At 37.8% G+C, this 11884-nt stretch overlaps 1 protein-coding gene across 1 annotated transcript; it reads left to right on the forward strand.

Moving 5' to 3' along the window:
- Positions 1-974: 974 nt before the first annotated feature.
- On the forward strand, positions 975-10758 carry LOC135207781 (galanin receptor 2a-like). Its single transcript, XM_064239605.1, has 8 exons — positions 975-1133; positions 1780-1873; positions 2514-2727; positions 4228-4351; positions 5503-5714; positions 6247-6556; positions 9569-9673; positions 10447-10758. The coding sequence occupies exons 1-8, from the start codon at positions 975-977 to the stop codon at positions 10756-10758; spliced, it is 1530 nt and encodes a 509-aa protein (XP_064095675.1).
- Positions 10759-11884: the final 1126 nt, after the last annotated feature.

Raw genomic sequence — 11884 nt, forward strand, 5'->3', positions numbered from 1 at the left:
ATCGAGGGAGTATGTGTGCTTGTGTTGTGTGTGTGTGTGTGAGAGAGAGAGAGAGAGAGAGAGAGAGAGAGAGAGAGAGAGAAACAGGAAACAATTATGGAGAACATGGATGTCTCAAATTCCTAAAACAGAGGAAAAACATACTGCTCTTATCTCTCTCTCTCTCTCTCTCTCTCTCTCTCTCTCTCTCTCTCTCTTTTTCCCATTACATCGACCCGCCATCCGAAGACAGCTTATCTCGAGATCACTCTGAATACCCATTACTGGTATTTCGGTCTTTATGTAAAAGCCATTTCGGACCGCTTACAACATTATGGCGAGAAAGATATTTTGGAGAAGGGGTTTGGGGGAGGGGGAGGGTTGAGGGGAAGGGGGAGGGTTGAGGGGAAGGGAGGAGGAGGTATAACAAGCTATGAGGTATGATATTTCACATGTTTTCGAGGAGAATGATGTGGAGGGCTAAATGGTTGGCTGTAGAGTTCATGATCTTCAAAATAATAATAATAATAATAATAATAATAATAATAATAATAATAATAATAATAATAATAATAATAATAATAATAATAATAAATAAATAAATAAATAAATAATTTCAGAATGGATCAAATATTCATTACCAGTACAAGAGGCCAAACATTAAAAATTTCAAATACTGGATTTTTCTACTGATAACATTTTGGTCCGTGCTCACAATGGGTGTATTTGAAGATCACAAACTCGACGGTCAACCTATTCACGGTCCTTTGACGTCATTCACTCCCTAAGCGTTTAAAAACATTCACCGTAGATGCTATAAAAAATACTAAATGGATCTTCAACCAATATGAAATTCATCATTAAAAGAATGAAATAACACGGACTCTCTCTTCTCAAGACCAGAATAATCAAATAAAGATTCTCCAACGATTCTTTCAAAGATTCTTCAAGAATTCTTTTTAGATCCTTCGATTCTTTCCTTTCTAGTCACCACCATGAACGACTCCCTCTATCCAGCGGATTACGTGGACCAAGATGGCGGACTCTGGGATTCGAACGACACGGAAAACTATTACTCATTCGCCAACGAATCCGTGGACAAGATGATGGCCATCACCATAGACGACCCGGATGACCTGAGACGACCTTGGAAGGTCAGTGAGTCACTCAGAAGGTTTGTAGGGCTTTTAATGTGTTGGGTAAGAAGGGGGTCTTTGGAATATAGAATCGTCAAGCTTAAGATTCTTGGAAGAGGTTTTTATTATGGAAAAATGAATACAGTGAACTTAAGGAATTTCTAAATATATGTATTTTACAAAATGTGATGCTTCATCTACACTTGTTAGCATTAAAGCAATGGGAATTAATTCTCATTATAATGGTAGTTTGTTTGTGGAGTCGCCAGACATATAAAATGCTTCATTGTATATTTCCTTCACATAAGAGCAATTTATACTTTAAATCAGCTAAGTAATAAAGCTTGTTATGTAGCCATCTGACATTCTTGTGAATACTTAATAGGCTATATATATATAATGTATAACTGATCAAGAAATTTGGAATTGTGATGGATACATATTTATATAGATAAAGGCAAAATCCACGAAGGAAAGTGAATCGCTGCGACGCCTTTCGAATTCTCTGCTCAGCAAAGGACGAGCAGTTGAAAGGCCTCCCAGCGGTTACTCTATTGTATCACTTCTTTTCGTGAACTTTACCTCCATATATATATATTATATATATATATATATATATATATATATACATATACAATATATATATATATATTTCTTTCACCAGACAATCCCCTTCTTCTATGTCTACATCATCACCTACTTGATCACGCTGATCTTCGGAATGATCGGCAACGTCGCAGTGATCTTGCTGATGGCAGGTGAGTGGCGCACTGTAACTAATAATCTATATAGCTAATGAATTGTTTTTCTATAACTGATAATTTTTTTCTACAACCAATAACTTGATCTTTTATAAATAACTTTTTATATTACTTATAACTTATTTTCATATGACGACTAATTTTTCTATATAAGTAATAACTTTTCTCTTACTCGGGAAGTAAGCCTACAAACTATTTTGTTATTGTTGCTGTTGGTGGCGGGTAGGAAAGGTATATGGTAGAGCCTCAAAAGGTCTGAAAAACGTGTTTCGTGTTGAGTTAAAGATACATGAATGTTAGGATAGGATATTTATGACATATTTATTAGAATGAAAATGTAAATGATAAATAGCGTGCATATTAAACGGTACTGAATAACTATTTCAAATAAAATATAGCGTATTTATTTTAATTTTTGTTTGCGAAACGACGCGTTATTTGACCACAGATTTTAGTATGATTTAATTTACGTTAAAAATTAGGAAAATAATGTTAACAACTTATGCATGCAGGGAAAATCTTACACGTGCCCCGAGTGAGCTGGAAGTCGGATCACGCCTTGTTTTTAAATAACTAATAATGTGTTTTTGTAGAACTATGCTTAAACTAAAAATCCTTTTTCCCATCCCTTCCCGAGGCGACCGTAAGTCTCGCACGACCACGAACATGTTCCTGGTGTCTCTGTCAGTGGCTGACCTCCTGATGCTGGTCCTCTGCGTACCCCTGGAGACGGTCTACTTCTTCGTGGTGCTCTGGGACTCCGGGGGCGCCGCCTGCAAGATGGCCAACTACTTCATGATGCTCTCCTTCACCGCCAGCGTCCTCAATCTGACAGCTGTCAGTTTAGAAAGGTTGGTATATCTGAATTTCACAGCAATCAGTTTGGAAAGGTTGGTATGTCTGGATCTATCAGCAGTCAGTTTGGAATGGTTGGTATGTCTGGATCTCACAGCAGTTAGTTTGGAATGGTTGGTATGTCTGGATCTCACAGCAGTCAGTTTAGAAAGGTTGGTGTATCTGAATTTCACAGCAATCAGTTTGGAAAGGTTGGTATGTCTGGATCTATCAGCAGTCAGTTTGGAAAGGTTGGTATGTCTGGATCTCACAGCAGTCAGTTTGGAAAGGTTGGTATGTCTGTTAGTCACAAGTCTTGAGTTGTTCTGTGGTTAGGCTAAACTTTCCTCTGGATCGGGCTTCATTTTCCTTTTCTGGTCTGGGCAACATGAGGGTATCAAGTTGTTTTTCTCGTTGGTTTTTGCTGATAATAATTTTACTCAAGAACATAAGAACAGGGATCCTATCAGTAATGTTGAGAGAAGTTACGCATAAAAAAAAAACAGGGACAGACAGTAATAAATATGATCCATTAAGCTTTGATTATTTTTACTTTTAATACCCATAATTACAGGGAATATAAAAATACAGAAATTAAAAATAGAATCACTTAACGTTGCGGGAAACACTGAAAAACACATTCAAACTTTTGATGAAAATGTATTTCTATAATATTACTCATATTTCTGATGCTTATTCCATCTCACAATGACTAATAGGCAACCTATTCTCCTGGTCAGTGCAGGTTCATAACTAATGCAATTGCAGTTATTTTCCATTGCAGGTTAATTTTCCTGGTCAGTGCAGGTTCATTTCAATTGTATTTATGGGTTAATTCCTATTGTCATTGCAGGTTAATTTCTAATGTCATTATAGGTAAACTTCTATTGCCATTGGAGGTTAATTTCTGATGCCCTGAAGGTCAACTTCTACTGTCATTGCAGGTTAATTCCTGTTAGCTCTAAGTCAGATCTTATTATCATTGCAGGTTAATTCCTACTGCCATTGCAGGTTAATTACCGCTGTCATTGCAGGCTAATTTCCACTCTCACTGCAGGTTAATTCCAACTGCCCCTGCAGATTAATTCCTGTTGTCATTGCAGGTTCATTCCAGTTGTAACTGCAGGTTAATTTTGACTGCCATTGAAGGTTTATTCCTGTTGTCATTTCAGGTTCATTCCCACTCTCACTGCAGGTGAATTCCAACTGCCATTGAAGTTTAATTCCTTCTGCCATTGAAGGTTAATTCCAACTGCCACTGCTGGTTAATTCGTAGCTATTACAGGTGAATTCCAACTGCCACTACTACAGGTCAATTCCTACTGCCATTAAAGGTTAATTCCAACTGCCACTGCTGGTTAATTCGTAGCTATTGCAGGTGAATTCCAACTGCCACTACTACAGGTCAATTCCTACTGCCATTGCAGATTAATTCCAACTCCCTCTGCTGGTTAATTCGTAGCTATTGCAGGTGAATTCCAACTGACACTACAGATCAATTCCTACTGCCATTGCAGGTTCATCGTAATCGTGTTCCCCATGAGATCCAGGTCACTGTGCACGATGAGTAACTGCCGAAGGTCCGTCCTGTTCGTGTGGGTCGTGTCCCTCATTCTGGCCTGTCCGATCATCAAAGTCATGGTAGGTGCTCTCAAGCGTCGCTCGGGGACGCGATTTAAGTGTTTAAGTGACGTGTGACTTAATAAGTGACTAAAGTGCTGGGTGGGCGGTAACATTTCATTTTTCCTTGAAGCAATTTTACTGGGGTTTTGATGTTTCGCAAAATGTCAACTACAGATTTTGGGTATTGTTTCTCGAATGGGCAAAATGATGGGAAATTTTAAATGTTTTGATTTCCAATTCGATTTTGATTTATGCAAACGTATTGCTGTGATGTATACGTAAAAAAACGTTTGATTAGCGAGCAAGGAAACGCTTTTTCATGTCAGATTTCAAACAGAGTTCCATAAAGTTTTGATATTTTATAAGCCCTTTCTGGCATCAAAAGTTACCCAAACCACAAACCGCAAAATTTACATAAGAATGACTTGACCTGACACTGCCAAACACAACAGTTTTTGCATGTCAAAAGGCATCTGATTCGCCGTGAGGGAAACGTTCTTGATGTCAGATTTACAATCACAGGTTCTGTTCTTTAAGCAAATAAGTCAAAATACCCAAAATCTGTCAAAAAAAAAAAAAAAAAAAAAAACCATTAGATTTTTAAGGAGGAAAAAGTTTGTCATGATATTTCAACCAAAGCTTCTGTTCTTGAAGCAACGTCACTCATCAAATCACCCCAAAACAACACCAATTAGATTAAAATTAAACTTTAAGCAATTTCAGTTATCAAATATATAAAAATAGTCAGTTCTGTCAAAAAACTTCAGATTTGTAAGGTGGAAAATGACTGTCATGATATTTCAACCACAGCTTCAGTTCTTGAAGCAAGGTCACTCATCAAATCACCCTAAAACAACACCAATTAGATAAAAAAAAAAACTTTAATTCACAGGAGATTTCAGTCACAGCTCCATTTATTGAAGCAAGGTCACGCATCAAATCACCCTAAAACACCACCAATTAGATAAAAAAAAACTAATTCACGGGACTTTCAGTCGCAGCTTCTATTCTTGAAGCAACGTCACTCATCAGATCACCACAACACCAATCAAATTAAAACAAAACCTTAATTTACAGGTTTCAACCACAGCTTCTGTTCTTGAAGCAACGTCACTCATCAATAACCCACAACAACACCAATTAAATTGAAATAAAACCTTAATTCACAGGAGGCCCACACCGTCGTGTACACGAACCCGTCCAGGACCGAGTGGGTCTCGGCCCACTACTGCAAGCCCATGGACTCGCTGGTCTTCCTGACCTACCAGCTGCTGGTTCTCTTTGTCATTCCAGCCCTGCTGATGATCGCCTTCTACACGGCGGTCATCCGGGAACTCTGGAAGTCGACGAAGACGATCAAGGCTCTCACCAGCTCTAGAGGGTAAGGGGGTATGGGGGAGGGGGAGGGACTTGTTTTTTTTTTTTAGATAGGTGGGAATGGAATGGAATATGAAACCTTGGCCAGGGCCAAGTCCTGGGACCTAAAGGGTCTTTCAGTGATCTTTCTCTCTCAACTAACAGCCTCCCATTCTCTCTCTCTCTTTTAACTAAACAACCTCCTATTCTCTCTCTCTCTCTCCTTCAACTAACAACCTCTCTTTCTCTCTCTCTCTCTCTATCAACTAACAGTCTCCTATTCTCTCTCTCTCTCTATCAACTAACAGCTCCATTCTATCTCTCTCTCATTCTCTCTCAACTAACAGCCTCCTATTCTCCTCTCTCTAGCTCTTTCTCTAACTGCAACCTCTCTTTCTCTCTCTCTGTAACAACTAACAGCCTCCTATTCTCTCTCTCTCTCTATCCCTCTATCAACTAACAGCTCCAATTCTCTCTCTCTCTCTCTCTCTCTCTCTCTCTCTCTCTCTCTCTCTCTTCCTTCAACTAACAACCTCCCATCCTCTCTCTCCCAAAAGCACGGGCTGTTCCACCACGCCATCCGACAACTACCACCTGAAGGTGTCCTCCTCCTCCTCCTCTTCCGCCGCCGCCGCCGCCGGAGGGGGAAACCTGGCCGTGGTGGGACGCGCCCACGTCGGAGGGGTCGTTGCCCTGCGGAACGGGCGGCTGGGGGGCAGCGACTCCGCCTACAACAGCTCGAACTCGCTCTACGTGCCCTACGCGACGACCGCCGCCAATATGTCCCGCACGCCCTCCCCGACGGCGCGGCATCTCCACAAGAAGCACAAGGAGAAGAGCGAGGACGTCAAGAAGGCCAGGAAGCAGGTCAGAGGTCTTCTCTCTCTCCTCTCTTCTCTCTCTCTCTCTCTCTCTGTAAAGGTCCATCTGTTTCGTGGTTTAACTCTTGTCTGCTGGATGTTGATCGTCTTTTATTTTCATTTATCTGAAACCAGTAATTCATTCCCCTCTCTCTCTCTCTCTCTCTCTCTCTCTCTCTCTCTCTCTCTTCTCCTCTCTCTCTCTTCCAGTCTTTTTGTCTGGGCTCTCTCTCTCTCTCACTGTCTACCTGTCCGTCGTGATTTATGTTTTTTTACTGATCGTTAATTAATTCCATTTCTCTTTTTACTCATCTCAAAATATTATTCTCTCTCTCTCTCTCTCTCTCTCTCTCTCTCTCTCTCTCTCTCTCTCACACACACACACACAGGAACACAAACACGAAGCTGTCCATACTAAATTGGTAGGCAGACAGATTTTTTCAACGTCACGCAGTGTTCTTCTCCATCTCTCTCTCTCTCTCTCTCTATATATATATTTTTATAAATATTAGAAAATAAATCATAATATATAATTATATATATAAATAGTGTGTTTTTTTTTTTTTTTTTTTTTTTTTTTAAATTTTTTAAATAAATGAATATATATATATATATATATATATATATAATATATATATATATACATATACATACATATGCATACATATTTAGATACATGCAGTATAAAAAACACCGTATCGTACTTCTAATTAATCAGCAAAACGATCGACAGTAATATCCTAATTAATCAGGACGAAATACACTCGTAAAAATATTTACAATGCTTAGAGCATTCGTCCATCCATCTGTGGACTGATGGCTAACTCTAAGCATTGTGAATATTCCTACGAATTTATTTCGTCTTGATAAACAGGAATATTACTGTGGATCCTTCTACTGATATATATATATATATATAAATATATATATATATATATATATATATATGTATAATATATATATATATATATAGTAATATATTATATAATCATAATAGATAATTATATATATATTGTATTATATTATAGAGATGAACTCATTACCTATGCATATTCTAATAAGACCCAAACACCTGCACACTGCAATCTCATTAAGACCAGACGTTCAACAAGGGCGCCGCCCCTTTTTCATAACCAGCGTCTCTCTGCATATAAAAAGACACGCCATAACTTTTCCTAATCTTTTCGTCATCCTTCGATAACAATGGACTTTTATTTTTAAATTTTTATCTGTATTTTTTAACAAGGGGGGCGCGAAAAACCCTCCGTGAAGTTTGCCGTCGCTAGATAATAATGAACTTTCGCAACTTGGACGAAATATTAAAAATAGGCGCGAAATATTGAGTTACAGATTTTCGTGCCGAGACAAAACACTAGAAGACGAAAATGAAATTGTTTTTCTTTTGTGAAAAATGGTATTAATTGCTGCTTTCTTTTCCTTTTTATTTTTTTTTTTTGGTGACGGCGAGGGAGAATGATTTTATTGACGATTATAATGAGGAGGCCGACGGGATGGGGCTCCGAACGCTGTTACGCAGTCGAGACCATGAAAATGAAGGATACGATTGGAGTTTAAACACGGATCGGTTTTTCTGAGGATATATATATATATATATATATATGCAGAAGCCAGGTACTATGTCGTACCTCTAAGTAAATGGGGATACAATCCACAATGAAGTAAAATACTCTTGTAGTTTAAAATATATATTACTTGTATAGGATTAAAGCTTTCGACCATCAACTGTATCCCCATATATATATATATATATATAATATACATTTTTTCTATATAATATATATACATATTTTTCTATATATAATAGATATATATATAAAATTATATCTTATGCACAGTCAACACACACACACACACACACACACACACACACTTAATTTATACAGAGTAAATCTACGGTATCGACACTCCATATTTCATTACATCACCCCCAAGACTACCGACCACTGATAACACCAGGATCTGAATGGTACATATAATAATAATAATAATAATAATAATAATAATAATAATAATAATAATAATAATAATAATATCAACAACACTCAAATCTTTGCACCTAATTACAATAATAATGTCAAAGACCCTGTCCCACTCAGATTGAGTCTGGCACCACGGAAAACCGAGGTTTACCCACGCAAAAACCGATCAAATGACGGGGTAATTGCAATGACCAGCTGATGGCACTACAAAGAGCTTGTCGAGTCAAACTAATTAGCCAGTTTGATTACGACTTCCATCTGAGGGTCTGGTTGTATTTTGGATTTTTTTTTTAGGGTTTAATAATGAAGGTATTTCTGCAGTGGATTAAAATGGTATTTTTTTTTTAAGTCGATTTGACATGAATAAAGCAGAGGTCGAAAGTGTTATTGTAAACAGTTAGGATGATTGTGTTATGTATTTCGCACTAGTGAATTTACTGGGACATAAATGTTACCAGTACGTCATTCTCTCTCTCTACCTCTCCTACCGCTTGTTTTTACTCAAGATGTGTACTCCTTCCGTACAGAGCTCTTACTGAGACATTTATGTTACCAGTATGTTCCTCTCTCTCTCTCTCTCTCTCTCTCTCTCTCTCTCTCTCTCTCTCTCTCTCTCTCTCTCATAAGACTGTTTTTCACTTCAGAATGTATTACCCTTCCGTACTAGTGATTTTTCTGAGATGTGCAAGTTACCTATAAGTCACATCTCTCTCTCTCTCTCTCTCTCTCTCTCAAGACTGTTTTTCCACTTCAAAAAATATTCACCCATCCAATTTCCTTGACCTTTATTTTCGTACATTGGATGAAACTGCAGGCCATACATCCAAGTCCCTGCCTTACATCAAAACAATACTTAATAGGGATTTCTGAACCATACTCAGATTCGAACCCAGGTTCACGACGTTCTCTACCCTACCACGGGAATCTAAATATGTTTTAGAGTACTAGATTATAATTACTATCTATAAGTCCCTCTGTCCTATAAATTAACTGATCTACCTGTTGTCTTTTCCCGACAGGTAATCAAAATGCTGATCGTAGTGGTCATCTTGTTCCTACTGTGCTGGGGTCCTACCATCGTGATGGAGATCTGCATTAATCTCGGATTTCAAAAATTTGATCAGGTTTGTGGTCATTATTACAGTGGTTTCTGCGGGAAATTATTACAGTGGTTTCTGTAGTCACTATTACAGTGGTTTTTGTGGGAGCACCTTATTATCATATTTTGTTATGTAATGGGTAATGGGGTCAGTACTTCAGTTGTTTTGAAGAAATATTTTCGCAATGAATATAGGGAATGCTGTTGATTATACTAGACGATAATGATAGCGTACTTTAGAAAGGGTTCAAGTGGTCTAGATAATTGTTTTATTGTAAAAAAAAAAAAAAAAAAAAAAAAAAACAAAAAAAAAAAAAAAAACTCATGAAAGTAGCCCTTCTGTTTCCTAAGATGGACTGTTCAAATATATCTATGAGCTGAAAACACTCCCGTCAGCACACTTGCACGCCACACACACACAGGGGCACATTGTGTGTGTGTCTGTATATATATATATATATATATATATATTATATATATATATATATATATATATTATATAGTATGTATGTATATACATATATGTGTGTGTGTGCATGTGTGCTGACAGGAGTGTTTTTAGCTCATAGATATATTTGAACAATCCTTAAGACTACAATCTTCGTAATATAACATATATATTGTAAAAAATGGCAAAAAGTGAAGAAAAAATTGTTGTTCAAAAATACTTTACTCCGGAATAAAAACCTAAAAACTAAAAAAAATAAACTAAAAAAAATTGAAAAAGAAAAAAAATTACAAAACCACTAACTCGAGATCCCCTTCCCCTTCCTTGCCGCGCCACGCCCCCTCCCACAGATATTCTACAGCTTCAACATCGGCTTCAAGCTGCTGCCCTTCATCCACTGCTGCATCAACCCCATCATCTACTGCTTCATGTCCAAGAACTTCAGGCGGTCCATGAAGAGGATGCTCGGCGACGCCTTCAGGCCCTTCGCCCGCAGCAGGGGCAAGTGCTGCCCGCCCCACAACCAGCAGCAGCAGCAGCAGCGCCCCCTGCAGGTCAACCTCCTGCAGAACCCGAAGGTCGTCACCCAGTCCACCTTCACCTTCTCGTACTCGGAACCCACGCCCGTCCACGCCCACATGGAGACCGTGTCCTCCATGTAAGGTCGGCGGGGCGGGGCGGGGATGGGGCGGTGGGCGGCGGGAAGTCGTTTGGAGATTAATGGTTTTTTGTGGAGATGTGTTCGATATCTTTTAAAAATACGTATGTATATAGTATATACACATACATAAAACACACACACACACACACACACACACACAGATATATACAATATATATATATATATAGTATATATATATATATATATATATATATATATATATATATATATATATATATATGGCAATGGACCTCAGATGAGGAAAAAAATATAAATACAATATCCTCATATTTTCTTTGATATATTTAAAACGAGTTTTTAACTGATGTCGTTTCCACTGCATATTACCTTTTTTTTTTTTGTTCGACGTCAAAAATCACGGAAACGAACTTTCATAATAGTTGGACGATGTTGGAAGCGGAATTAATATATAAAAAAAAGTTTTTTTTTTTGTTACCCCCTCCGGGGACTCTTTCAGGAAAACAAATGGCACATTATCATTTAATTCCTCTCGCTTACAGCAAAAATTAAACAAAACTCCCCGAAATCTCAAAATATATTCAGATTATAATGTTTTAATTTTGACTCTGATTTCCATATTATTTTTTTTATTTGCGTCGATATTTTGATATATTAATGAACTGTCACGTTCACGTTCAATTAAAAAAAAAAAACGTTTCGGTGAGTTTTAAGATCTTGTAACTGACGTGTCTGTTGCATATCAGCATAGGTAACGTAACAAGTTAGACGTAATTTATGAATGATCGCATTCATGTCACGTAACGGTTGAGACGAATAACTAGGATTACGTTATGAATACGTCTATCAATCAAATCTCCCCATATGAATGACGTCATCATAAAGACGGGTCCTGAATGCTAATCCTAACAGCTGGGACATTACGTACCACCAACCTGTATTTGGTGAGATATGCTGGTCCCGTGTTGGACGACGGCTAGTCTAAACTTCGAGTTTATCAAATAAGCTGTTTATCGTTGTTACACACACGAAAATGAATTACGTTTATACGTGTTTTTATTGTGAAGAATTGATACTGGGTAGTATTTTAGTACAATGGGAGTTTCAGATGGTCTTAAGGGAGTTATGGTATATGTCATTATCACTCC

Source organism: Macrobrachium nipponense, chromosome 34 (assembly GCF_015104395.2).
Source record: "Macrobrachium nipponense isolate FS-2020 chromosome 34, ASM1510439v2, whole genome shotgun sequence".
Taxonomy (NCBI): Eukaryota; Metazoa; Arthropoda; class Malacostraca; order Decapoda; family Palaemonidae; genus Macrobrachium; species Macrobrachium nipponense.

Coding starts and splice junctions, on each gene's coding strand:
- LOC135207781 (XM_064239605.1), top strand. CDS start 975: ATGAACGACTCCCTCTATCCAGCGGATTACGTGGACCAAGATGGCGGA. Junction 1,134..1,779: donor ACCTGAGACGACCTTGGAAG/GTCAGTGAGTCA, acceptor TTCTTTCACCAG/ACAATCCCCTTCTTCTATGT. Junction 1,874..2,513: donor AGTGATCTTGCTGATGGCAG/GTGAGTGGCGCA, acceptor TCCCTTCCCGAG/GCGACCGTAAGTCTCGCACG.